The sequence below is a fragment of the Physeter macrocephalus genome, chromosome 13, assembly GCF_002837175.3.
Source record: "Physeter macrocephalus isolate SW-GA chromosome 13, ASM283717v5, whole genome shotgun sequence".
In the NCBI taxonomy this organism is placed as follows: Eukaryota; Metazoa; Chordata; class Mammalia; order Artiodactyla; family Physeteridae; genus Physeter; species Physeter macrocephalus.
In genome coordinates, this window is record NC_041226.1 from 23638933 (window position 1) to 23666851 (window position 27919).

The window sequence follows — 27919 nt, forward strand, 5'->3', positions numbered from 1 at the left end:
AACAGCAAAAAGTACACGAAAACAAAGGAAATCTGAGTAAAGTATGAACTTTAGTTAACAATACTGTATCAATATTGGTTCATTAATTGCAACAAATGTACCAAACTAATGTAATATGTTAGTAATAGGGAAAAGTGGATGGGGGGTACAGGGGGTTTTTACAATTCTCTGTAAGTCTAAAAACTATGCTAAAATGAAGATTGTTTTTAAAAAAAGAAAGCATGAGCCAAACCTCCCATCACACTCAGCACCATGTGGAGATTCAAGGAAACGTCAAAATATTATTAAGTACCTTTTGGAAAATTAGACAGCCAAGGATATGTGAAAGAAAAAGGAGGTTTTCAATCCAGGAAAGAGAAAGATAAAATATGGTTTAGGCACAGATATAATTTTTTCTTTTGAAAAAAGTATAGTTCATTAAAATATATAGAAAAAATAGAAAATATAGAAAAGTACAGAAAAGCAGAAAGGGGAAACAAAAGTTTTCATAATCTCACCATCTAATGCAACTGCTATTACTACTATTTTATTCTCAATTTTTAAAAAATATATAAAGTTTTGGGGGTTTTCTCATGTTGTAATCACACTTGATATACAATTTAATTTCTTGGAAGTTTTTCCCTCTCTTAACTTGAAGGTAAATCTTACATAGAGCTAATTAGTATTATTCTGCATTTTGGACAATTAAGTCAAGTGAAAGGGAACTATAGGACTTCCCAAGACTAAATGAATATCCTGAATCTGCTCTCCTTATCTAGGATGTAGTACAGAACCAGAGAGCATGTATACTATGTTATATAGGAGCTTAATGATGTGTCTCTTGATTTCACTGTGAAGGAGATGTGGTATTTAAGAAACAAAATGGAAAAGGGGGAAATTCATTGTCAGGCAAGAGCCACAGAAATGAGACGTGGGGAACTAAGAGTGTTAGGGTCAGAAAATAGTTTAGGGGAATATAGAAGGGGCATGTGTGTGTTTAAGGAGTGAGGTATGAATAATTATAAAATGGCGTGGATTGAGAAGAGCACGAGGGATCATCTATTTTGCAAATGTGTGGCCTGTGAACATATTGGGAGAAGAATGTGGTTGAGAGTAAATGGTAGGAAGTATTAACATTATTAAAATCTCTGTAGGTAGGAGCTTGAATTCAGGCAATATTGTTTCTTAAGATTTGATACAATGACAACTTTCCAAATAAAAGTTTGATGCCTTAATTTCAGTTAGACTGAGGGAACTAGAAACAGTAAACATTCTTGAGTACACATTGCCACCCAGTGGATGAATGTGCATGGTGCACAAATCATATGCAAAGCAAAATACAAAGGAAGACTGTGAGAGGTTATCACCATGATGTTAGTGTTAAAACTTTATGTTCAGTGATATCATATGTGATCCAAACCTGAATCACACCACTCATTCAGAAAGCCAGACTAGATTTTAATACACATTTTTCAAAGTATTCTGGTAAATATTATGAAAGGCTTTCAGTAATGAAAGAAAAATAGAGTGTGCTTACCACCACATTAGATACTAAAGTTTCATTAAAGCTAATAACACTTATGTTCATGAATTTCCAGTAAGACAAGTCAGAGATACTTAACTTGTCATAGGGCAGAAAGAGGGCTGTCAAGGCAGAGATTCAAGATTCCAATCTTGACTCCCCAGGGTGCTAAAAGCTTTGATGTGAAATCAGAGATGAATTACATCTTTGGCATAATAATTTTGAGTCTCCCTTCATCTGAAGGCAAATAAAGAATATGAGATTAGGGATACATAGAGACAATGGGTGAAGTTGGGTCATTTAAATATGGATTGAGGCCATGTTTATATAGGGATTTCCTAGTGGTTCAACTTGGAGAGGCATAGCAATATTCTCTTGGAGTAACTCAGTAAGAATCTTCTGGTATTCTACAGACAAGTCTAAACTTATATACTGTCTTTCTTAAAAAGAAAAATAAAATTTATGCAATTGGCATGACATTGAATGTCTAAGGAAAACTAGTCTGGGGCTTTGGTTTTTGCTATGTTTATGCAGTATCCTAAATAGAGCTTTATCCATTCACTTTTTTTTTTCTTTTTTAACATCTTTATTGGAGTATAATTGCTTTACAATGGTGTGTTAATTTCTGCTGTACAGCAAAGTGAATCAGCTATACGTATACATATATCCCCATATCCCCCCCCTTCAGTCTATGTCTTGCTTGCTGCTCTGCCTCCCTTGACACATGGCTTCCATTTTATTACCTACAATGGAAGATTGGACAACCGTCCACACGTCCACATTCCAGCCAGTGGTAGGAAGCAAAGGAAGGCACAGAACCTAGCCCTTCCTTGTTTTATTTTTTTGTTTTTTTTTTGGTTTTTGGGGGGTTTTTTTGGTTATACGGTATTTGTCTTTCTCTTTCTGACGTACTTTCACTCTGTATGACAGACTCTAGGTCCATCCACCTCACTACAAATAACTCAATTTCGTTTCTTTTTATGGCTGAGTAACATTCCATTGTATCCATTCACTTTTGAACACTTCTCAATAGGGAACCCACAAACTAATGTGCTTCTCCTTTGTTGGATCTGGGCTTTATCGATCTAGTCATACTTATGAGCTAATAAATTAGTCTATCACTGTTTCACCAGTGTTGGCAGAAGATGTGAGATGACTGAGTTAGAGACAAAAGATTTCATTATTCATAGTTAACAAGTAGGATAAACATCATATCTAATTCCCTTCCCTCCAAGTCCCATGGGGGCACCAAAGAGGGGCTCAGGTGTATTCTACGCACACGGTAGGTTTTTGTCCTAGGTTAAGAACACTGAGCTTGGGGAATTCACTTTTATAATAAGTGGTAAGCAAGTCTGCCTTTTCTCCAAAATGGTATCTTGACCTATCCCTCAAAATTTCTTGCTGCAAACACAACCCTGATACATGTCCTGGAAAAAAAAGAGCAAACAGGGCCTTGCTGGAGTACTTAAGGCCCATGGCAGATAGCCTTTCTCGACATTCACACTAATCCAAAATCAGTCTTCCTATAATCTCCACTAATTTGTTCTATTTTTTTTCTATTCCGTCAGCATTCTGTACTTCAAATATCTATGGTGTGCTGTTTAAATTCCACTGAGACTTTTCTCCAAGCTAATCATTTCTAGCCCCTTTGACCATCCCTCCCATAATCTGGCTTTGGGCTCCCTCACCATTAGTATTGCTTTTCTCTGACCTTGTTTAAGGGGTACTTCCCAAAATGTACTACAATACCCCAAGTATGGTCTAATAAATTTAGAACAGAATAGAAACATTGCTTTGCTCATTCTAGAAGTATACTTCTATATGGCAACCTGGAATCCCATGAGGTTTTTTGGCAGTCCTGTTAATTCTCATTGAAAAACACTAACTTTTACCATAAACTGCTATTAAGCCATACACTTTTATTCTATTCTAGACTATTCTTATGCCAGAGGATGGAAGTTCCATGTAGTTTTTCATTAAAGGACTCATCATACCAACCAGATTCCACTTAATAGAAAATGTAAAAGTAAGCTTATCATTTTAGGATAGTTATTTAGCAGAAAAGTGTGGCTCCTTATTGTTTCCTATTTTGTGAATTATAGACCTCTTGTGTTAATATAAATGGCATATAATTCTCATATTCTTCATTTAAACAAGAATCCAACAGTCAGATATGTTTGCTTTCTCCTCTCCACTCCCCACACCATGCATATAAAAGAATGAGTTGACAATGTTCATCTTCTGCTTTAATAAAGAAAACTGAAATATGTACATACTTTTTCTAAACAAAAATGTTACTTTAAATATTACTAGCAGTGCAAGAAGTTTAAATTTTAAAAAATTATGGCTAAATTTCAAACATTCACGAAAGTAAACAGTACAATGAACCCCCAGATAACCATCGCTCAGGTTTAACAATTCAAGATTTTGCCATGTTTGCATCATACCTTATTATTACTATCATTATTATTATTATTATTGAAACATTTGGTAGCAACTGGCATGTAACACATCAGTTTACTCCTACACAGTTCAATACAGATCAACATATTTTTTACAGAACTTCAATATCATTAACCTCTAGAAAAACTAATGATAATTCCTGGTATCATTTAATACCTAGATCATATTCAAATTTATCCCAATTGTCTCAAAAATATGTTCTATAGTTTCTTCTCATTGGAATCCAAACTAGGCCCACTCATTTCATGGGACTGTTAGGTCTAATAAATCTATTTTAATCCAGAATAGTCCCCCTCCTATCTTTTCTTTGGTAAAATGATATAGCCACTTTTTTATTTTAAAAAAATTTATTGAAGTATAGTTGACATATTGGTTTCAGCTGTATCTCCCATCCTTTTTAAAATTCTTGACCAGTTCCAAAAAGTGGATCACTTTTTTACCACCCCAAATTTGTGGTATCCTTTAACTTAATCCTCCCTCCCCCATATTTCTTAAACATTGATAATTAGCTCTAGAGCTTTATTAGATTCAGGCTAAAACAAGTACTTAAGGAAAGTGAAATAATAGGGAAGCACTGGTAAGATGTAAACTGTAGCAACGTGTGATGCAAAAATAAAGAAGAAAATAAAGGATAATAAAAATTCATAACTCAATTGTCACCATGAACAGGTCTATTTTCTACAGATGTTTCTCACGGAATGCGATTACCCTTTTTGTTGTTGTTAGAAAGGCATGTAGTGTTTTGAGCTATTGAATCTGCTAGAAATTTTAATTGTTTAATAAGATACAGTAACTGGACACCCCAGCCTTTTGAGAACTACATAAAACAAAAAGCCTGCTCCAGATACAGAAAGGACATAGCTCACCTCAGGCAACTGGCACAGCCACAGGGAGCGTGATGTAAGCATTTCTTTCTCTACAAAGAAAATGTGCCTACGGAGAGTATGAGAAGTTTGTCTCCACACAACTGACATGTGATCATTGTGAGTCCAAACCAAATGCATTCATCCGGAAAAAGCAGTACTGGCAGATTTCTTTTTCTTTCATTAAGCAATGACCTCGCACAGAACAATGCATTACTTACAGCAGCTGCCTCATCTTTGAAATCACAGGTAAAGTTTAAAAACACTGCCTGCAATGGAAATGGACGCGCTCTAGACCAGAGCTCCCATGAACACATAGAGTGAGCATAAGGTCCATGCTTCCATTCTTTACTGCCCGATTTACAAAATTTTTATAGAGGGAAATCTATGATTCCACTGCATCCAATGTATTTTGTGTGACTTCACGTTAGCTGGGGCAAAGAGGCTATGTGCCATACATGGCACATATTTCTTGTTTACCATTTAGCACACACACACAGATCCATGTCTAAGATTGGTGGCACTCTCTAAGAGTTCACATAAAAGGATGGATACATCGGAAGTACAACTTTAGGACAACTGAGTGAAAACAAATATCAAATCCCACTTTGAGATATAAAATGAGTTCTTATGTCACTGTCCTCTTATTTCCAGCTTCTGAATCCATGGGTATCATTTATGTTTTTGTCATGTGACACAGAATAAGCTTCTTTGAATCCCCCCCACCCCCCAATCTACTTACAGAAAAGCAGTTACTGGAGATTCTGTAGAAGTGAGACCCAGGTAGGTGAGGATTCCTAAATGTTTTTACCTACTTGAATTATGATAAGTTGCATCTAAAGTAAGAGCCATATATGTGTTTTGTACAAATAAATACAGAGATTAAGGTTGGTTCAACTTTATACCAAGAAACAGAGCAGAGCTACTTGTAGAAATACTACCTCCTAGTGGAAAGACCATTTTTTCCTTTGCTTTATAAAGCAATGGAGTATAGCAGATTTAATCACTATGCTACTCTTCAGAATTTAAAATTACAATTAGGTAAATTTTAGTTTGCTAATTAGTACCTCTAAAAAATCATGTCATGAACTCTGATTTACGAACTTAATTTCCTGTCTTACTAAAACAACAACTTATATTTTCTATGTGCAGTTAGTAGTAGTGCTTAGATTGAAAACAAAACTTATTAAAAGTCATCATTGTAGTTACACCCCGAAAGTCCCAGAAACCTATACACAAATGCTTAAAAGTGAGAGACATCTTGTAGAGGCAATAAGATATGACTATTTAACAACCAACATTCTGTTTTTGACTTACTGAATCAATACTTTTCACTCAGTAAAACAGCAAGGAGACAACTTTTCATTCTGTGCTTTGACACAGATAATGCAAAATCATAGATAATCAAACATAATTTTTATTTGGTTTTGGAGTATTTTGGTACATAAAGTAAAACATGGCTGCCTAATACTCTGCATTCAACAAAATAATATACAGTGAAGAACTGGAAAATTATCCATCTTTCTCAATGGAATTATTCCTTAATCTTACTGTTATCATGAAAACAAGAGTATTTTACATGAGTTTGATTGCATGAGTTTGTCCTATGATTTATACTTAATGCCTTCCCTAAATTGTAAGAAATGAGGTATTTTATATAAATTTCACACTGAGCTATGAGTTACATAAAAGAATTAAACAACCTTACAACACATATCACAGTATTAAAATTGTTGCTTTATTGAATGTCACCTTTCACTGGATATTAAATATCTTGAGGGCCATAACTATAATTTTTAACCTACCCTAGCACCTCAACAACATTTTGACTGAGTGGATAAATATGTGATATTAACAAAAAGTTGTAAAAATTTAATTTAGATAGCTCTGATTAACTGTAAAATCTGAAATGATATTTGGAGTCACAAGATGTGGGTTCAAATCTTACTTTATCACAAATTATGTGATTTTAGCCTCTACCTCAACGAGGCTCAGTTTTCTCATCTGAATAAAAGGAATAGCACCTGACATGTACTTCAGGGTACCTGTAAAGGTAAAATGAGCTAATGGACTTGAAAGTCCTTTATAAGTACCAAACAAATGTAATTTTCTGCATATTCAGGTAAGAAATATATGTATGAATAAGAAATCTTTTTAAGGTACAATGTGACAATTCACATTAAAAGTATGTACCATACATACCATTTTTCCCAAGTGAAAACAGCCCAAATCCTCTCCTCAGCCTACAAATACACTTAAGACTACTCATCCCCCCTCCCAAACACACACACACACACACACACACACACACACACACACACACACTGCCTCAAAATACAGCCCTTGGTGCTTTATTTTCTCCAATAAATACTAGCGAAGAATGGTTGACACTGGTGCATCCTCTTCCTCAAAGAACTGAAATCTGACTCCACCACCATGACCTGTAGAACAGCTTCAACATGGTTAATCCATTGGTTTCTTCTCATTTTATTTTCTCTCTGAAGAGTTCTTTTTTTTTTTTTTTTTTTTTTACTTACTTACTTATTTACTTACTTATTTATTTTTGTGTTTTGGCCACACTGCACGGCATGCAGGCTGCTGACCAGGGATCAAACCCGGGCCTCCATAGTGAAAGCGCCAAATCCTAACCACTAGGCCACCAGGGAACTCCCTGAAGATTTCTTTTTGAGTACCTCTCATAGCTATGCTGGCTTCTTTCTCCAAAATGACTATACATTTTTTTTCTTCTAGGATTAATTTTTTTGACTGGTTCAGCTTCTGGCTCTCCAAATGCAAGTGTTGCATGAGGTTTCATCCTTGGACCTCCTTTCTTCTCACTCTATGCTTCTACAGAGATGATCCAGCCTGTTCCAGCAGACTCAGGCATTGCCTCTGCATAGCCAACTCCCAAATTGCTGTCTTTTTTGCGACTCCCTCCCAGGTTCCTGGTCTCTATTTCTAATTGTTGACCACATATTTCCATCTGGATGTACTTCAGTCTGTGTGTCAATCTCATTATCCCTCCCCCTTGCCCCAAACCTCCTCCCCATCTTTGCTGCCACTCTAGGTAGTCAGCCAAGCAGAGATTGTGGAGGCATCAGGGACTTCTCCACTCTTCCTCACCTCTTACCTCCATGATCTAGGAACAGGATCTGCAGATTCCATCTCTGAAATGTCTCACTAATTCATCTACTCTTGCCTCTGTTTTAATTTCCACTGCATTCAGGTTTCATTATTTCTTTTTAAAAGTCTCGTGACTGCCTCTTAACTAATCTCTCTGCTTTAGTCTCTCACAAGTTAAATCCATCTTGTTAAATATAATGCCAAGGACATAAAAACACTCTCCTACTTTCTATGCCTACTCTTTGCCTGGAAAATAAACTCCAAACTCTCTGACATGGCATTTGAGACCCGAACTAATCTGTTTCTAACCTGTTTTTCCAGTAACTCCTGCCCACACCCTTCTCTTTCCAGAACATGTTATACACGTACAGTTTCATGCCCTAGTTTATGGTACTCCCTCTACCTGTTATGATTGTTCTTTATTTGTCAAAAGCCTATACATCATCTTTCGGGCGCATGTGGTAAGTCATTTTCTCTGTAATACCTTCTCTATTCTGCCTTTCACATAGAATTAATCCTCCCTTCTCCTGTACTCTTTGGCTATTAAAATTAAAGTGTTAGAAGTGGTTATCTCTTCCACTACATTAGACTCAAAGGGAAAAAGTATTACTCATTTTGATTTCACCTATGATTCACACAATACTTGACAAATAGAGGCTACCCAATAAATACTAAACTGAATAGACCTATTCCTGATTTACGTAACAATTACAGAGTACAAACTTTAAGAATAATCCTTATCTGTGTAACATATAAACTATTGGGTTGGCCAAAAAGTTCATTTGGGTTTAAGTAAAAATAAAAGACACATTTGTCATTTTCACCAAGAACATTATTGAACAACGTATTCATTAACTGAGCAAATCTTTTGGCCAACCCAATACATCATATTGATTTTGTGTCAGTTATTGTTAGAATCAATGAAATGATTTGGCTTTGGATAACAATGAAAATATATCTGAAAGATGAATTATTCATTATAATCCTTTTGGCTTTAAGTATATCAAACAGCTAAATTTCTCTCCTACAGTTGGTTGGGAAGGAAGCAGGAAATAGTTATGCAAAAGTCCAGTCAAGTATCTGTAAAAATACATAGAAATCAAATATGAGGCCATTAGTAGTGCTATTAAAATATCAATGTAAGAATCACTAAATCTATCAAAGCCTTTTGTATATTAAAGAGTTAAAGACATTGTAAAGCCTAAAAACAATATTAATTCAATAAAAAGTAACCATAAAGAAAATCAGGTATATGCTAAAGGGTCAGTGCCAAATCACTGTCACAAAATATTTTTTGTATAACTAAAAAAAAAATCCATCTCTAAGAAATACTAATTTAATGAAATTACGCTCAATCTTGCTCTATGATTGTAGCTCAAGTGTCAGCAAATTATACCCTGTGGACCAAATCTTTATTTTGTAAATAAAGTTTTACTGAAGCAAATACATACTCATTCATTTCTGCTCCTGTCTGCTTTTGCTCTACAAAAGCAGAGTTGAATAGCTGAGCAGAGACTACATGTTGCACAAAGCCTAAAATATGTACTATCTAGCCCTTTAAAGAAAACTGACCAACTCCTACTATAGATAATCAGCTGGAAATTTGGTTGTAAAACCAGGCTGGTCTATGTATGTATTATTATTATAGAATTTAGAATTTTTATGTAAAGATTTCTTCTCAAAACTCAAGAGAATTTAAAAAAGAAAGATATAAAGATGTTATGATAGAAAATATACGGATGTCAAAAAAATATATACAGATGTCAAAAAAAAGAAAATATACAGATGTCAAATACATAGGAGAGTTAAATGGCATACATACATGATTTTTTAATGAAAAAATTGTTTTAATTTTATACTTTTATATATACTTATAATATATTCTTAACTAGGAAAAGAAGTAGCTGCTCTTTATATTAGAGTATGTCACAGAAAATTAACTGTTCTACTACTATTGCTTCACTAAAAAGTAGAGAATTAATTCTTCCTATAGGAATAAAGAAGTAAAGTTTAATATAATTAATTATTTTTTAAAATGAGGGGAGGGAAAGGTGGAAAGAGGGAGGAGGAGGGAGGGGCAGCAGGGAGAGAGAAGCTACTATACCTCATTCTCTAATTGATATGAAGCCAATCTGTGTACCAAAGTTAAGGCCATCTCGGACATGGGAGAAAAACTTGTCAGGATGACAGGAGGTACAGAGGTTGAGATCTTGGTTCTGGTCCTGAATATTCTGTGGTAGAATTCCTCCCTGTTCTAGAAGAATCCTTAGGATAAAGATTTTTCAAAAGATAGAAAGTTTACTCTACCAACAGCCAAAGCAATATGGAAAAAGTATGGATATTGGTGTAAAATAATTCTGGGAAAGATCTGCTTGGAACAATGCAAATTGTTATTCAGTTACAGAACAGGGACAAGTCAGGAAATGGTAGATTTCACCACCATTAATCACCTAAGTTTATATGTGAACTGTATAACCTCCATATTGTCCTGCAAACATGATCTGGGTACAGGATTCTATAAGCAAAATCAAGTACTTATTTAAGAAGAATCTTGAAGACAAGATTCAGTTGATTCAGACAGAGCGTGCTTTGTAGTCATCTGGCTCTCCCGCCTCCTTTCCTTCTATTAACCAGATTTTTCACAGAAAACTTGCTTCTCCTTAAACACTTTATGGTATGAAATATGACTATAAATTAGTGACACTTATTTCACAGGTCACATTTAAGAATCAATTTCAATCCTTTCTACTTATGTACTAAATGAGGCAGAATCTGGGTAAGGTTTTGCTGACTGGAAAAGAAACACAATTCAAATCAGACATCAATTTTCCTTTGTAGAAATGACAAATAATTTTTATTATCTATTAATAGCAAAATTTCATAAATTCAAAAATGCAAGGGACCATAAAAAACTTGAAAGTATCTATGTGTTTATATTATCTAGTATTTTTGCTTAAAAATATATTCCTCCAGTTAATTAGAGAATAAGAATAATTTTAAAATATCAGTTTCCTGATAGTTTATTATATTTAGGAGAATTTAGCTGAGGAATGTCTGTAAAGTGCCATTCTTTTCTATAAAAAGTGCCAACTTTTCTATATGAAGTTTAAGTAGATCTCTTAAAACTAAATGCCAACTGTTTCGTCCTTCACTTTTAAATCAATAAGAGATACCAGATCAGAAGACTGCTGTTATTCAAACTTAAATCAGAAAAGATTTCATATTTAAAATTAGTTTTTGTGTAAGTGTATATGTCAACTACTTAAATACCTGCCACCTGAATTTTTCTTGGAGTTACTAATTGTTTTCTAAAATTATCTTCACTTTAGAAGCAATAAGCAATAATCAAACTTGCAGTTCTGGACTGAAATCAAGCATACCTCGTGGCTTTACGGATGTCAACATAGGGATTTGGTGAGCCAAAGAGCCGTACACATCCGGGATCAAGATTATGAAATGCCTTTGCTGATTCCCTTGGAAGAGTAAAACAGCAAGGTCCTACTGAAGGCCCCAGTACAACAATAATGTCTTCCAAACTACAGCCGTATTCTGCTATCATAGCATTCACTGTAGCCATAGCAACACCTAACAAAGTACCTCTCCAACCTGGTAAATAAGAAGAAAAAGAGATAAGCAAAATTAAAACATAAGAAAATTTCATCATAATTTATATCTAAGTTAAAAATGAGCAGAGTCAGTTTATGTATTTTTCAAAGTCCAGAAATAGTAAATGAGTCACAAAAGTAATTAATTAAGCCAAATAATCAACTAATTAAAATACTGGTTTTTAAATGAGCACCTGACACAGAAGAGACATTTAATGGGAGGTCCCTTCCACTTCCTTTTTAAAATGTTCTATACTTTCAGTTTCCACTGGAATTATATCTTCTTAGTCTTCTCTTCCTCCTTCACTTTTTATGCACACTTTTAAAAATCGTGGGAAAAAACACATAACATAAAATTTACCATTTTAACTGTTTACAAGTGTACTCTTCAGTAACATTGTCTATTCACATTGTTGTGCAACCAATCTCCAGAACTTTTTCATTTTGCAAACTAAAACTCTATGCCCATTAAACAAGAACTTGGCCTTTCCACCTTCCCCAGTCTCTGGCAACCACCCGTCTTCTTTCTGTTCCTCTGAATTTGACTAGGCTAGGTACCTCCTATAAGTGGAATCATATAGTATTTGTCTTTTTGTGACTGGCTTATTTCACTTAGCATAATATCCTCAAGATTCATTCAATGTTGTAGCATGGATCAGGACTTCCTTCCTTTTTAAGGCTGAATAATATTCCATTGTATGAATTTTGCTTATCCATTCAATCATGGATGGACACTTGGGTTACTTTCACCTCTTAGCTATTGTGAATAATTCTGCTATGAGCATGGGTGTGCAAATATCCTGTCAACATCCTGCTTTCCATTCTTTTGGATATATATTCAGAAGTGGAAGTGCTGGGTAATATAATTCTATTTAAAAATTTTTGAGGAACCATCATACTGTTTTCTATAGGAGCTGTACCATTTTATACTCCCACCAATAGTGCATTATGGTTTCCATTTCTCTTCAACACTTTTTTTTTTTATAATATTAGCCATCCTAATGGGTGTGAGGTGATATCCTGTGGTTTTGATTTGCTTTTCCCAAATTATTAGCGATGTTGGGCATATTTTCACATGCTTGTTGGACATTTGCATATCATCTTTGGAGAATGTTCTACTGAAGTCCTTTACCCATTTTTCAATCAAGTTGGGTTTTGTTGTTGTTGTTGAACTGTAGGTGTTCTTTATATATTCTGAATATTAACTCCTTAGTAGATGTATGAATTGCAAATATTTACTCTCAATCGGTTGGGTTGACTTTTCACTTTGTTTACTGTGTCCTTTGATGCACAGAAGTTTTTACTTTTGACAAAATCCAATTTATCTATTTTTACTTCTGTTGCTTGGGCTTTTGGCATCATATCTAAGAAACCATTGTTTAATCCAAGATCACAAGGATTTACGATTACACTTTCTTCTATGAGTTTTAGCTCTTACATTTAGATCTTTGATCCATTTTTATTAATGTTAATTAATTAACATTAATTAAATTTTTTAATTAAAAATTTAAAAAAATTAATTAATTTTTACATATGACATAAGTTAATTTTTATATATGACATAAGATAAGGGTCTAACATTATTTTTTTGCATATGACTATCCAGTTTTCCAAGTACCATCTGTTAAAGAAACTGTCCTTTCCCCATTGTATAGTCTAGGTACCTTGTGAAAAATCATTTGACCATATATGCAAGGGTTTATTTCTGGGATGTCTATTCTATTCCATTGCTCTATACGTCCGTCTTTATACCAGCACCATACATACTGTTTTGATTACTGTAGCTTTATAACAAGTTTTGAAATCGAGACATGTGAGACATCTAACTTTGTTCCTTTTCAAGACTGTTTCATCTTTGATATTTTTGAATTTAATGTTTCAAAACCCAGGAAGTAGCAAATAATATTTGCTACTTTTATATCCAGGAACTAGGACTCAAATTTTAAGTAACTTCTGACAATGTTACTGACTTCTAGTCATTCATTACTTTAGCTAGATCAAAAGAAAAATGCACCACTTTCTTATTTATCTATAGTCTAAAAGGCAAAGTAGTCGTTGATTTACAAGCAGAAGAAAATCTAAAAGATCATTCTTCATTTTACATAGACTCATAACCCCTGGATAGTCTAAACAGTATTTTTTAAAAAATCACCAGAAAACAAAATTCCATAACCTTAACACAACACAGAACCTAAAAATTCTTTGTTCTTATATTTAGAGAATAGTTAAAGCCATTAGACTATAGCATATTAAACTAAATGTGGTTTTCCAAACATATCTTGCTTTTTCTTACCTCCACACCTTTACACATGCTGCTGCATTTTCATAAACACCTTCTGTGACCCGACATGTCTCAACTTCCTATTCCCTATTACCTGGACTTCAAGGGTTCTCAACTAGAGGCGGTATAACTCCCTGGGAGTGTTTTGAAAAGCATGAAGGCTTTTTTTTTTTTTTTTTTTGGTTATTACAACTCCGAGTGCTACTGGCATGAAGAATTTCAAAAGCCAAGTCAACTTGGTCTGCAGTGTAAGACTATCTTGCCCCAAATGTTAATAGCACCCCTGCTGAGAAACACTGGCACCTAGCCAAATCCTACAAATCCCCCAGGAATCAGCCTAAGTACTGCTTTCTTTGGGAATTATACTCTGATTCATATAATTTGACTTAGGGACTTCTTTTATCTGCTCCTGTCCTAAGAGTCTGCTAGCTCTTCCCTATCTTTACACTTATCACCATGGGTAGTAATTAACTATTTGTAATGTCAATCAGAAAGAAATTATAACTTTTCCTGTACAAAAAAAATTGGTAAAATCCTAGATGTTTAATTAAGTACATTTACCAGAGTGAGCAACCCCACATGCTTTTCTGACAGGATCGGCAAAAACAATTGGTATACAGTCAGCACCAAGAGCCGCTATTGTGACTCCTCTTTGATTTGTGGTGATTCCATCGTAAGATTCAGGCTCCTTCCTTCCCATAATCCAGACATCATTGGCATGATCAGTCTAATACCAAAGATGTGAGAAAAAAATGTTTTGAAGATAGAGTTTCTCATACCATAAGCTTTTCTGAAAGTACGCATCTTGTACAAAATTATATAACCAGTTTAAAGTTACAAGCATTCATTAAATATATCGGGTCCATATATGATAAAATAACAAATTTACTTATTTAACTTTATGATATGATAATCTCTGCATATTTTCCTCAAAGGAAAGCAGACTTTTACATTTAACAAACATTTAAAAAATTCAAAATAGTCCATCCATCATGAATACCTCCCACTAGAGATGGGTAAATCTCTAATTGCAGTACTTTCCACAAAGTACTAATTTACGAAAGAAATTAAATTTCCAAATCAATGATATTTTTACTTTTCCTGGAGTCAAGTAACGCTAGAATTCTGTAAGAAACAATTATCTCATCAGTTGTACCCTAGTTCCTCCTAGTGTTGATTAATAATGGCTTTTCTCTCCCACCATGCAGGAACCTTCCTTCTAAATCAAAAAGGGCAGTGGTACTATGAGAATTCACTGTACTGTCAGATGTGAGGAGCTCCAGGTGAAATATATATATATATCGTCATAGAATTGATCTTTAGGTTATGGTATACAGCTCTAAGAAAAATAATCACAAACATTATCCTAAATTTTAGATAAAACACTAGATGCAAAAGTTAAATAAAGTCCATGTAGTCATTAGCAGAGTCAAGAATATACTTTAGGGACTACCCTGGTGGCGCAGTGGTTAGGAATCCACCTGCCAATGCAGGAGACACGGGTTCGATCCCTGGTCCGGGAAGATCCCACATGCCACGGAGCAACTAAGCCCATGCGCCACAACTACTGAGCCTGCTTTCTAGAGCCTGCAAGCCACAACTACTGAGCCTGCGCACCACAACTACAGAAGCCTGCACACCTACAGCCTGTGCTCCACAACAAGAGAAGCCGCCACAATGAGGAGCCCGCGCACCGCAAGGAAGAGTAGCCCCTGCTCGTCCCAACTAGAGAAAGCACGCGCACAGCAACGAAGACCCAACACAGCCAAAAATAAATAAATAATAAATAAATAAATAAGAATATACTTTACATCTTCCAAAATAGGAAACAAAATTGTACCTTTATTCGGTAAAATTTCTTCACATTAAATCCTGCTGCATTCCCCAGCCTACGCAGATTTTCTTGAACAACAGCCTTGGGATCTCTCCGTCTGGAACTACTGAAGAGATTGAATGAGCTAAGAGTTGGTATGTAAGATATTCCACCTGTTCTTGTAGTAAATCCATGTATGAAAATATCTGTTGAAGATAAACAATGAAGATTAAAAACATGACATACAAAAGACTATAAGCATTACAAACCCAGTCTCTCATTAAGACTTTCCCTAATCACCTCATCCTGCATTAGTTTATCTGCCTTCTAATTTCTACAGCTCTTTATACCTCCATCTATTCTTACGACATAATGCTTTGAGTTTGTTTTACCTTCCCTGTTGGATTATTGCTCTTCAAAGGGTATCTTTTGTCCCATTTGTCTTTGTTATCCCAATAGCACATAGCTCATATAGCTCACAGTAAACTTCATTCTTCTGTGAAAGCACCAATGAGTTAAGGTTTCAGAATTTCTAAGTAGGAAATGCTTACAGTCATAAATCTCATTTAAAAGGAAGGCTGGGGGACTTGTCTTAAAGCTGAATTTGCATAAAGAGTATTTATTTATTTAGGGTGGCTATCCCTTGACACCCCTGACACTACAAAGCCATGCATGACACTCCCATGTTGTAACTGATGCTAATGAACACACAAATTCACAACAGTCTACAAAAGAAAAAAGCAAAAAGAGGTGAACAACCTGTAAAGAAAGACTGGTTTTTCACATCCAGTAAAAACAACAGATAGTGTTTAACGTACCTGGGATCAAAGGAGATGTGATAATGGTTAATTCTCCTTTCAGTGCTGGCAAACTTCTCAAATATGTTTCTATTTCATTCTGGATTGCTTCTAGTTCTTGAGCTGTGATTATGTTTATTTCAGTAGGCTGTTTCAAACGACCTCCCCTCAAAGGCATCTGTAAATCTTCAAACTCAAAATTGTAAACATCAGTGAAGAGTTGACCAATAAAAGCCTTCATTAATGTCTTCCGGTGCACAGGCACAATTACCTTAATGCTGCTCAAATTTTTTTCATCAATTTTTTGTTTAATGGTATACAATGAAGCAGCCATGCTGGGATTGCTAACAGTCTCAAATTCTCTCAGGGAAGCAGATAATCCATTGCTTGTTTCTAATTCACAATTATCATGGTCACAGCTGATGTTACTGCAACACATTATGCAAAGGAACTTGGCCTTGGCACCATGGTGGTATCGGACAGCATTCAATGTCTTTAGTAATGTCTGATGACAGTTTTTCTGAGAGTTTAATTTCAAACCAAAGAGATCTATCAACACCGCTTCTGCCATCCTTCAACACTGTACAAAGTTCTTCAAAGAAGGTTTTTGTGCCCCCCAAAATCACCTGTAAAGAAAAATTAGCATAAGTAAGAATACAAAGTTATATCAATCTGCTTATAGTTACAACAGAAACTTGTGGATGGGTAAAAAGAATTGCATTGACTTAAAAATGGAACCAAAATAGTGAATCTAGATTCCTCCCAGAAAAGCTAGTCCACTATTTGTCAGAACCAGGACAATGAAAAGCAAAGCCATCTCTTAATTCATTTTGTGAAAGTACTTTACGTCTTTCCAGCAGAACAACAGTTTTTGTTTTGTTTTCAGGTAGTAAATTTTTTTTTAATATCTTTATTGGAGTATAATTGTTTTACAATGGTGCAGGTAGCAAATTTTAAGCAGGGAATTACTTGTTGACTTAGACAAAGTCCTGTTTTTTAATTACAGGGTGTCAACTTATTGATATATCATTAATCCGGATATGACTGGTTTGCTAATTTACATCCCTTCTTATGAAATACCCGGGTCTCGAGTTCAGTAGGTTAAATGGAGCTGTACTTAAAAATTTTTTAATTCTTAATTGTTTTTTTTTTCCTTCAGAAAAATTGCATTTTGTTATTGTTGTTTTTCAGAAGCAGACTCACAGATACAAAGGACAAACTAGTGGTTACCAGCGGGGAGAGGGAAGGAGGGAGGGGCAAGGTAGGGGTCGGGGATTAAGAGGTACAAACTACTATGTATAAAATAAATAAGCTACAAGGATATATCGTACAGCACAGAGAATATAGCCAATATTTGATAGTAACTTTAAACGGCATATAATCTATAAAAATATTGACTCACTATGTTGTACACCTGAAGCTAATATTGTAAATCAACTATACTTCAATTTTTTTTTAATGCGTTTTTATTAATTTATTTATTTTTGCTGTGTTGGGTCTTCGTTTCTGTGCGAGGGCTTTCTCCAGTTGTGGCGAGCGGGGGCCGCTTCCCAGGCCAGGGCTCGAGCCCGTGTCTCCTGCATTGGCAGGCAGACTCTCAACCACTGCGCCACCAGGGAAGCCCCTTAAATGCGTTTTTAAGGAGATATATCGTACAGCACACAGAATATAGCCAATATTTGATAGTAACTTTAAACGGCATATAATCTATAAAAATATTGACTCACTATGTTGTACACCTGAAGCTAATATTGTAAATCAACTATACTTCAATTTTTTTTTAATGCGTTTTTATTAATTTATTTATTTTTGCTGTGTTGGGTCTTCGTTTCTGTGCGAGGGCTTTCTCCAGTTGTGGCGAGCGGGGGCCGCTTCCCAGGCCAGGGCTCGAGCCCGTGTCTCCTGCATTGGCAGGCAGACTCTCAACCACTGCGCCACCAGGGAAGCCCCTTAAATGCGTTTTTAAGGAGATAAAAGCAAACTCCAGGATTCACGCAGGACTCAGGTATGGCAATTATCTCATAAGCAACGGCAATTTGGATCAGGTGTGCTTCCCACCTGCTCTTCTCTTCACTCCCCGCGCACAGATCTTCTCACCCCAGCCCCTGCCCTCCCCCACCCCAGGCTGCCGGTCTCTCTTTGGTGACCCCTTCGGTGACCCCCTTTGCCCCGGATGGTTTTCTCCTGCCGCCACTCCTAACCCCCTCCCTCTGGACCATGAAAAGCCCCACGACGCCTCTGCCACCCGCCCGGCTCCGCGCTCGGCCCCGTGGGGCGCCGATCCTCACCTGCCGTACTCCTTCCACCCCTTCGATTTTTTCCGACGGCCAGACGCACACCCGAGGCCGTTCTCCGTCCTCGCCCGTCGCGCGTCGCTTTCCGCTGCACACTCGGTGGGCGGCGAGCTCTGAGGCGTCTGCCGCCCCCAGTCCTCCGCCTGAACGAGACCGGGAGGCCGCGAGAGCGTGCCCGGGCGCTGGGCGGGCGGCGCCCGTCCCGCCTCACCCGCCTGACCACGGACTGACGGAGCCCCCGCCCGGCAGCCCCCCGACAGCCGCGGAGGCCGGGCCAGGGGGCTGAGTGCGGGGAGGCGGGAGCGATCCGGGGAGCGACCCTCGGGTCGGACGCGCCCAACCGCAGGGAACCGTTAGCACTTCCGGGTCAGGAGGGCGCCAGCCCGCACCCGCCGCCCGGCGCCAGGAGGAAGAACGGGAACCGGCGCGGCGGACCGACCGAGTGACCGGAGTCAGGCGGGTCCGCGGGCCGGTGGCTGGGCGGGGCGCGAGGGAGCGGGGCGGGCCTCCCGACGGGGCGCGCGGCCGAGCGGCCTCGGGTCAATGACCGCCTCCCCCCGCCCGGGGGCGATGAAACCCTTTCCCGGCGTCCGCGCTCCCAGTCCGGCCACAACGAATCGCCGGCCTGGCAGCGCGGTCGGGACACTCGATTTCCTCCCCAGAGCCCAGGCCTGAGAACCTCCTTGCGTTAGCACTTGGCACTCTGTCCCATCCAAGTTCAAGTAACGTGCTTTCTGAGGTAGACTTTTTTTTTTTTAACGGTTTTGCTTTGTTTCCAGAAACGAGTTGAACCCCTGAACCCCTCCTTTGCCTTTTTGCTGATTCTGCCTAACTTGCTGACTAAACTTTACAGCTCCTGCACGTGTGTGGATAAACGGAGGTCCTAGGTGCCCTTTGAAAAATACGCGCCAGGAGTAGAAAATTAGAAGGCACTGACCCTTAGAGTTGTGATAAAGATGTAAATTAGCATCCTTTCTCTGCCCTGAAAGAGCATAACATTCATTTATTTAAAAATATTGAACAGCTCCTACGTATATGGAAGGCAGACGCTCTGGCCAAGGGGAAATATCTCCAACCTTCAAAGAGTAGGAGAAAGGATGCTTCCTGTGGAACTGGTTATGACGGAAGGAGGGGGTCCCTTTCTTCTGACAGTCGCTCAGACGATAAATGCTGCAGAACCTGTCCCTGAGAGAAAGAATCTCAGCCATCTGGGAGTTTAGAAGAGCACCTGAAGTGGGCAGGTGCCGCTATTCTATGGCGTCACCAACTCAGAATAGGAACCCACTGTTCAGTATCTGGCAGATGTTTCTGTCAAAAATTGTACTTTCATCATTTTGGCTGGACATTTATTGAGAGCACTGAGTGCTGTGTGGTGCACCTGATCCATTCCGCCCTGAGCTTGCTCTATGTTAAATATTACTGTAAGCAAAATAGAGGTCTTTAGTTACAAAGCTGGGTGAAAACATTTATCTCTGTTTTTATAGACAATGGTGGGAATTCATTTTCTGTCATGCAACGGTAACAGTAAAAAAAAGTTAAAAAAAAATTTCAAAAAAAAATATTTCAGAATAGGGACTCTGTCAGGGAAGAGAAAGTTTGCCGTTATATTGTATTTATATACCATTTCCTTTCACCATCTGGTACTGGGCTGTGGCCTCATCTCCTAGCACTCTCTTACCTCATCTCTATTCCCCCCACTCCAGTGGCTCTCAATCCTGGCTACACCTGACAACTACAAGTAGAACTTTAAAAAATATAAATCCAGGGAGCTCCCCCCTCCACCACCTCCAGATACACATTTGAATCAGAAACTCAGGGAGTCAAGTCTCAGCCTGTTTTGCCTTGCTTTTTGTTTTGTTTTAATCTCTACAGATGATTCAGATGCATAATTAGATTTGAAAAAACAACTTCCCTATTCCCAAGCCACTCAAACTAAAGGCTGTTCCTTGGAACACCATATGATTTCATCCTTTGCATAAGCTATCCCTTCTGCTTAGAACACTCTTCTCTTTATATGCTTTTTTTAGCTGTTAGTTGTTCAAGACCCTTCAAGCTCAAACATCACCTTGAATCCCCATCCCCTCGCTAAGCAGAATTAACTGCTTCTTTTAGCATTTTGTTTGTATAGGAGAAGCTCTCTCATAGATGGAATCTGTATCCATTACCAAGCAGTACATTGAAAAAGTCAATTAAACATTAAATTGTATACCTCATAAAGATGAACATGGTAGTATATAAATTATATCTAAATAAAACTGTTTCAAAGGAAAGTCAGTTAAACCAGAGAGTTATGAAAAAGTATACCATAATACCTTAAACATTTTTTAACCTAAAACAACTATATGCTTGTTTGCCAATCTGTTGAGAAAGTCCAGGCCTTTTCTTTGCACATGGCCTCCTGATTAGAGTTCTGCATCATATCTCTTCCATAAACTACACTTCTCAACCATCAGCTAAGCTTTCCCAAGATTCGGTTCCTTTAAAAAAAAAAATAACCTAGAGACACTTGTGAAGCTGAGTGCAGATTTCTTCTTTATAATCATTTATAGTTATCTCACACATTCAAACAACTCACCTTAATTGGATCTTTCCAAAATATTAAACATAGCTTTTAAAGAAACAACAAACTTTATTTCCACACTATTTCATTGGTTTACATAATATTTAATTAAATTATGAAAGCACAGTGACGAGTACAACTGGCATAAACAGGTTCAGGAACAAACACAAGTGACATTGTCAGATGTACAGTTCCACTGGTAGGAGCAGAAGTGGTCAGACTCACTGGAGAGTAGCTTTCTAACCCTTTAGCATTCAGCATGCGCATTCAGCATGATGTGGGAATTAGCAGCTTATGATTTAAAAGGAAACAAAATGAGTTAATTGGTTAGAGGTTAAGTGTAGGTAGACTAAGAGAACACCTCCTGTTCCTCTACATTTTCATTCTTTGACTTTGCATCTATTTCCCCCATAGAGACTTAGAGCATTTTGGGGGCAGAGAGAGTGCCTGGCTGTTGAGGGGAACCATTGGGGAAATCCCCAGACATTCTTAATCACCCTGTAAATCCTTATCATGAAAACAATTAGAATAAAACTGGGAACAGTTGTCTTTAAACCATTCACACTAGGGTTTATGTGTCCTTCCAGAGAAGGACATGTAACATGCAAATTTCCTTGTTAAAAGATTATGTTAGTTTCCTAAGTTTTCCATAACAAATGACCACAAACTGGATGGCTTAAAACAACAAAAATGTGTTGTCTTATAGTTATGGAGGCAGAAGTCTTAAATCAAGGTGTGTCAGGACCGTGCTTCCTTCAAAGCTTTCCTTGCCTCTTCCAGCTTCTGTTGGCTCCAGGTGTTCCTTGCATTGGGGTGCATGACTTGGGGCTCTATGCCTCTATCCTCACATGGTCTACTTTCCTGTGTGTCTGAGTCTCAAATCTCCCTGTACCTTTCTCACATAAAGACACCTGAGTGGAAATAAAGAAAAGGCCAATCATAGAGTAAGCAGAGGCTATTTATTCAGAGCTTGCTAGAATAAGGGAGTCAGCCACATTACTTGTGTTTTGGCAGAGACTCAAAGGCAGGCAGAGGGGTGGGAAAGCTTATAGTGGAAAAAAGGGAAATCTTCAAGTATGCCCTGATTGCAGGCTGTTGGCCTGGGGAAGCTGTAGGTGGGCTCACTAGAAGTTGCGCATCCTGTGTGATTGGTTAGGGGTGCATATTTGGCTTTCTCTGGTTGGTCCTAAGTTGGAGGTAGGGACAAAAACTAGGGAAACTGTTATTTATTAATCCAGCACTGGCCATTTTGGGGCCATTTGTTACAGGGGTTAATGTTTGGCTCCTGAATTGTTATTAGAGATAGTGGTCTGACTTCAGATGGCAGGCTAGCTGCTTACTGTAGATGATGGATGGTTTCCTGGGTTGGTTGCTGCAGGTTGTGGGTCAGAGTCCTGTTTTTATATATGGCCTAGTCACTGTTTGTTTGCATGCTCAGCCTCTCACCTGTCACTGAATTTAGGGTCCACCCTAAATCCAGGATGATCTCGTCTCGAGGTCTTTAACTTAATTACACCAGCAAACATCCTTTTTTCCAAATAAGCTCATATTCACAGTTTCTAGGGGTGAGGACACAGACATCTGTCTGGGGGACCACAATTCAACCTGCTACGAGCTCCTTTTGGTTTAGAAATCATGTTTACTTGTTTACAGAGTAAAAATAAAAGACTTTTCCCCTTACTGTCCTGAATGAGACAAGCAGGGAGGTTATGACTGGATTTCACCAAAGACCTATAATTTCTTTTTCAAACAGTTGCCTGGGCATCCCTTAAAACTTAGATTTGAGCTGCAGACCAACCCTTGTATGTCTACACCCCAAAACGAGATGTTTTTGTAGTCCGGTACTATCTGTACATTCAGAGAAATCCCACCTTTGGCTTAAAGCTATCAATGAGTAGTATCTGACTGTTCTCTAAATTGTCTTTGACAGCAAGTTAAGGAACAGTACCAATCCTCTGGTTTCTTTCTGTTTTCAGCATCCTGAAACTTTAATCTCATTACCTAGCCAGGGAATAGAAAAGTCCCTAGTTTCAGCAGATTCTAAGACTCTAGTATATAATAGGTATGCAATACATTTTTAATGATTCAATTAATTTATTCTTTTTGGATAACTCTGATGATGTAACTTCTCTTGAAAACATGTGGTTGGAAAGACTTGTCCTCTTTTTTACCTGAAGTATGTATTATTGATTCTTAATCATTTGTGCAGTTTGTTACATTTTCCCCATGATTCCTCTTTAATTTATTGTTGGAATTGAACCATCCAGAACTGATTCCATCATGCTTATGACAAATATAGACATAATTTTAAACTCTCAATTCCAGGAAAACTTTTCTGTCTTCCCCAGGTCAGTTTTTTTAGCTTCCTCAGTTAAACATCAGCTTCAGATATTAAACTCCCCCTCCCACTTGGAAAACAAAAACAAAAGCAATTTCACACTTATGTGAAAATTAACTAAGTAATTTTTCTTTCCTTGTTTTCTAATAAAATGTATGTTCTAAAGGGGGTAGGAGGTAATTATAAACTACTTAAACTGCCTGGCAGGTCCGCATAAGCAGCTTTTTCCATTCAGGATGAAAAATGGTGCTTATGTGACATGGGCACACATGGATGGACAGTTGCCTCATCTTGATTCTTTTAACCCAGAAGCTCTCAAAACCCTAGGGGAGTTTGACAGCCTTGCTTTATTTTGCTCATTAACTTGAAGGGAGGTACCAGACGATGAGTTTCCAAAAACTCAAACCATGACCTTTTAAAAATCTCCTCCCAAGGGCCAATTACAGGCACTCGCCTCTTGAATTCAGATGAGATGGTGCACAAAAATCATGCTCATCACAATGCTTTAGTACATACTAAATACCTAATAATGTTAATTTGGATCCTAATTGCTTCAAATTTCATCCTTCCTGCTTGGATGTATGACCTTTGGCGAATTTCCTTATTTCTTGAAGTCTTAGTCCTCATTTACAAAATACAGGTAAAAATCATGTCTAGCTTATAGGATTGCTCTGAAGGATAAAACAGATAATCTATGTGAAGGTACTTATGGTAATTAGTAAATGTTGGCTATAGTTAATATAGAACATGGTGGTTTATAGTATTTCCATTGCATTGTTTTCTGTAAAGCTACTTTTTTAGTTGAGAGTGTTTTGCCTAAATGATTTTTTATAAGTAATATTTGGATATTTACTATCAAATACTGTAGGTATTATGAGGTGTTTTTTTTTAAATCAGTCACTTAATTCATATTTATATTTCCCACAATGCTTTGTATATAATATGTACCGACATACGTGGTTTGAATGAAAGAATAACTAATACTGTCTAGTCTCTAAACTCCTGTTTTTATTGATTTATGCAATTGTAATGAATTATCAGTAGATGGCAGTAGTTTGTTTTCATTTTTATTTTTTGTCCATTCTACAGTAGAGATCCAGAAAAAATGAAAACTTCCTCAATTTTAAACCAGATATCCTTTCATGAATAGCTGGTTTAAATAAATATCATCCAAGAGTTCTTCAATTTATGCTGCTTCAGAAATAGATATCAAGAAGTACCAGTTACTTTATTTTTTATTGTATAAATCTAATTTTCTTAATATTTTTTTTTGGTTTCTTCATCAAATACTTTAAAGAATACAAAAATGAGTAAGACTTCCTGGAGCTTATAGTCTAATAGAGAAATATAGTATAAAATAATATAAACAGTAGGAATATAAATTGTTGAGTGGCAGGAATTTGCTAAATGCTTTATATTCATTATTTCACTTCATCCTCACAAAAAATCTAATGAGGAAGGTACTATTATTGACAAGGAATCTGAGGCTCAGGTTGGAGAGAATTTACCTAATAAACTAGTAAGTGGCACAACCTAGATTCAAGATTAGCCCTATCTTAGCCTGAGACCTAGACTGTTATCTATCTTGGTATAATAGAGATATAGAAACAATTGTGCTAAAAAGAGAGAGAGAGAGAGCATATCTACCCAGAAAGATCAAGAAAAACTTCTTAAAGAAGATGCATCTAAGGTGGAGTTGAAAGATTGGTTGCTATTTGATGTGATCAGAACAGTGTTTCAGAAGCATTATTCTGTCAGTAGAACAGGGTCAATTGAAGTGGAGATAGACTATAGTTAGACACCTGTTATGTTCCAGGCACTGTTCTAGGTCTCTTCCCTCGTGGAGCTTACATTAGTAAAAGGAAATAAAAAAAGAAAAATGATAAAAGTGATAAATGCTGTTAAGAAAAATGAGGCAGGGTAAGGAAATAGGGGATGAAGGTCATGTTTTAGAGGGATTATCAGGGAAGCCTTCTTAGCTAAGATAGTATTTGGAAGAGGTAAGGAGTGGTTGGATTCCAATATAATTTAAAGGTGGAACCAGTGAGTTTTGCCAAAAGAATTGCGTGCAGCATGTAAGAGAAAGAAAAGAGTCAAGATTCTTATTTGTCTATTGGGTAAAACAATTGGGGCAGCAGTCTTGGGCCACATACTTGGGGAATATCTCAAATGATTTCCCAAAGGGTCTATGGAACATCAACAATGAGCTCTCATTTATTATTATCTTGGGCAAGGCTGATTAAATTGCCTTGGGCTCTATACCATTCTAGATACCTCCCTGCTAATGTTCTAGAGTTTTGAGTGTGCATAAGAAAAATGAACTTATAATTTACTGGGATGGAGAAGACCATGAAGGAGCAGGTTTAGGGGTAGTGATGGAGTGGACAGAGACATAAAGAGTTCGGTTTGGAACATAGTAAGTTGAAATGCCTGTAAGAAATTCAAGTGGAAATATCAGGTAGGAAATTGTTTATGAGTCTGGAGCTCAAGAGGGATGTCAGGTTAGGGATATGAATTTGGGAGTTGTGAGCCTATAAGGGGAGTTTAAAGCCATAGAACTGGATGGCATTACCTGCAGAGTAAGTTTAGAGAAAAGAAGAGGCCTGAGGACTGAGTGCTAGGGCACTCTAACATAAATGAGAAAGGTGAGGAGGAGCCAGCAAAGGAAACCAAGAAGTATGTTGTTTCAAGGAGGAGGGCATGATCAAATGTGTCAAATGACATGGATACGTTAAGGAAAATGAGGACCAAACTTGCTATTGAAGTGGCAATGTGGATGTCATAGATACCTTGATAAGAACTTGAGAGTTGTAAATGATTAATTCTGGTGGGTTCAAGAAGAATAGGTGGAGAGGAAGTAGACAGCAAGGATCTTGGCTATAAAGGAGAGCAAAGAAAGGGGTCAATAGCTGAAAGGATTAAAGTGTCAAGCAGAAGTGGTTATTGTTGTTGATGATTATACGATAGGCTGTCCAGGATAATATGTTTGACCAAATAAAGGAGGAAATTATATTGATGGGACGTTTGAAGGATCAATGTCCTTGAGTAGGAGAGGAAGGGGTACAGAAGTAGAGGATTGGCCCTAGGTCAGAGCAAGTACACTTTATTCACTGCAAGAAAAGAATAGACTAGTATATAGGTATAGGTCCAGGAAGACTGGTAGATGGGGTGATTTACCACCGTCTCTGATATTTTCCTACTATCTCAGTTAAATAAGAAGGTGGGTTATCAACTGAAAGAGGAGGGGAAAAGAGATGTGGGAGGTTTAAAGACAGAGAAGAAGGAGTGAAATAATCATCCATGAAACTTGATGAATCCTAGGGGCCTAGCATCAAGGGCCCACCTAACATAAAGTGTCTTGAATTTTAAGTGAGACCACAGCACAGGTGTGTGCTTTTCTTGAGGCGTATTCAGCTAGTAGTATGTAAGCAAAGCAACTGGTTGGAATTTTTCCAGGGAAGTAGGACAGGGAGAGAGCGGTACAAAAAAAGTGAGGTTGAATGCAAAGTAATCTAAACTGGGTAAGTGATGTGAGCACATGAAAGGCTAAGGGACCATGAAAAGGTAGAAGAGTCAATGTGGTTGAACAGCTCTTACAGTCAAAATACTAGGAGGGCTGAGCTGAAAAATAAGTGTTTGAATCTGAGATTATGGATGAGGTGTAGTGATACTCTGTGGGTGGCTGGGGAGGATGGATAAGGAAAAACATCAAAGAACTGAGAAGTCAGGGTATTAAAAGTACCACCTGTGTGGACGTTGAAATTCCAAAGAAATATTTTAAAAAGTAGTAATAGAGACACAGTAAGTCAGATACTATAATCTAGGAGTGAAGGGTAGAGATTTAGAAGTCGACGGATAACAAAAAGGAAGAGTAAAGCTTACTTTACTTTTTACTTTTTCTTACTTTACTCATCTGAAGCTCATGATGGCATGAACTTCAGAGAAACTAGGTGGTTTTAGGGAGAAGATGTTTTTAAAAGGATGTCATCTAAAAAGAAAAATCCATATGTTCAAATGTTAAGCAGGAACACTACATTCCTTTTATTAATCATGCAAAATTGTATTTCTTTCGTATAGGAATGGACGGGCAAAATCAGATACTCTTTTTCCAAAGACTGGTAATGCCTTTAACTCTGCCAACTCAGCATTCATTTGTTGCGCTGGTACAGGAAAGAACTCTTTCTCTCCATCTTTCAGGGGAGAAAAAAATCTACCCCTTCATCTCATCAGTTTCTCCTACGTATAGAAGAGATTGAATGGTGATTTTAAACTTGCGTAAGG

The 27919-nt window shown here is 37.4% G+C and overlaps 2 protein-coding genes across 14 annotated transcripts in view; one reads left to right on the forward strand and one right to left on the reverse strand.

Moving 5' to 3' along the window:
• Positions 1-3772: 3772 nt before the first annotated feature.
• LACC1 (laccase domain containing 1) lies at positions 3773-19071 on the reverse strand. The gene is made up of 7 exons (XM_007113435.4): positions 18735-19071; positions 16468-17072; positions 15677-15855; positions 14398-14563; positions 11331-11556; positions 10055-10215; positions 3773-9030 (listed from the first exon to the last, which is right to left on the reverse strand). Exons 2-6 carry the CDS (start codon positions 17015-17017, stop codon positions 10056-10058), a joined length of 1281 nt encoding a protein of 426 aa, XP_007113497.1. The 5' UTR covers positions 17018-17072; positions 18735-19071; the 3' UTR covers positions 3773-9030; position 10055.
• Positions 19072-19073: 2 nt separating this feature from the next.
• The window catches only part of CCDC122 (coiled-coil domain containing 122), a 35589-nt gene continuing 26743 nt past the window's right edge, over positions 19074-27919 (forward strand). For 5 of the 13 annotated variants that reach the window (XM_028497892.2, XM_024125906.3, XM_028497896.2 and 2 more), the window contains exons 1-2: positions 19112-19200; positions 19403-19479. The gene's annotated coding sequence lies outside the window, so the exon portion shown is untranslated. The other 8 variants (XM_028497900.2, XM_024125908.3, XM_028497901.2 and 5 more) reach the window with 7 other exon arrangements.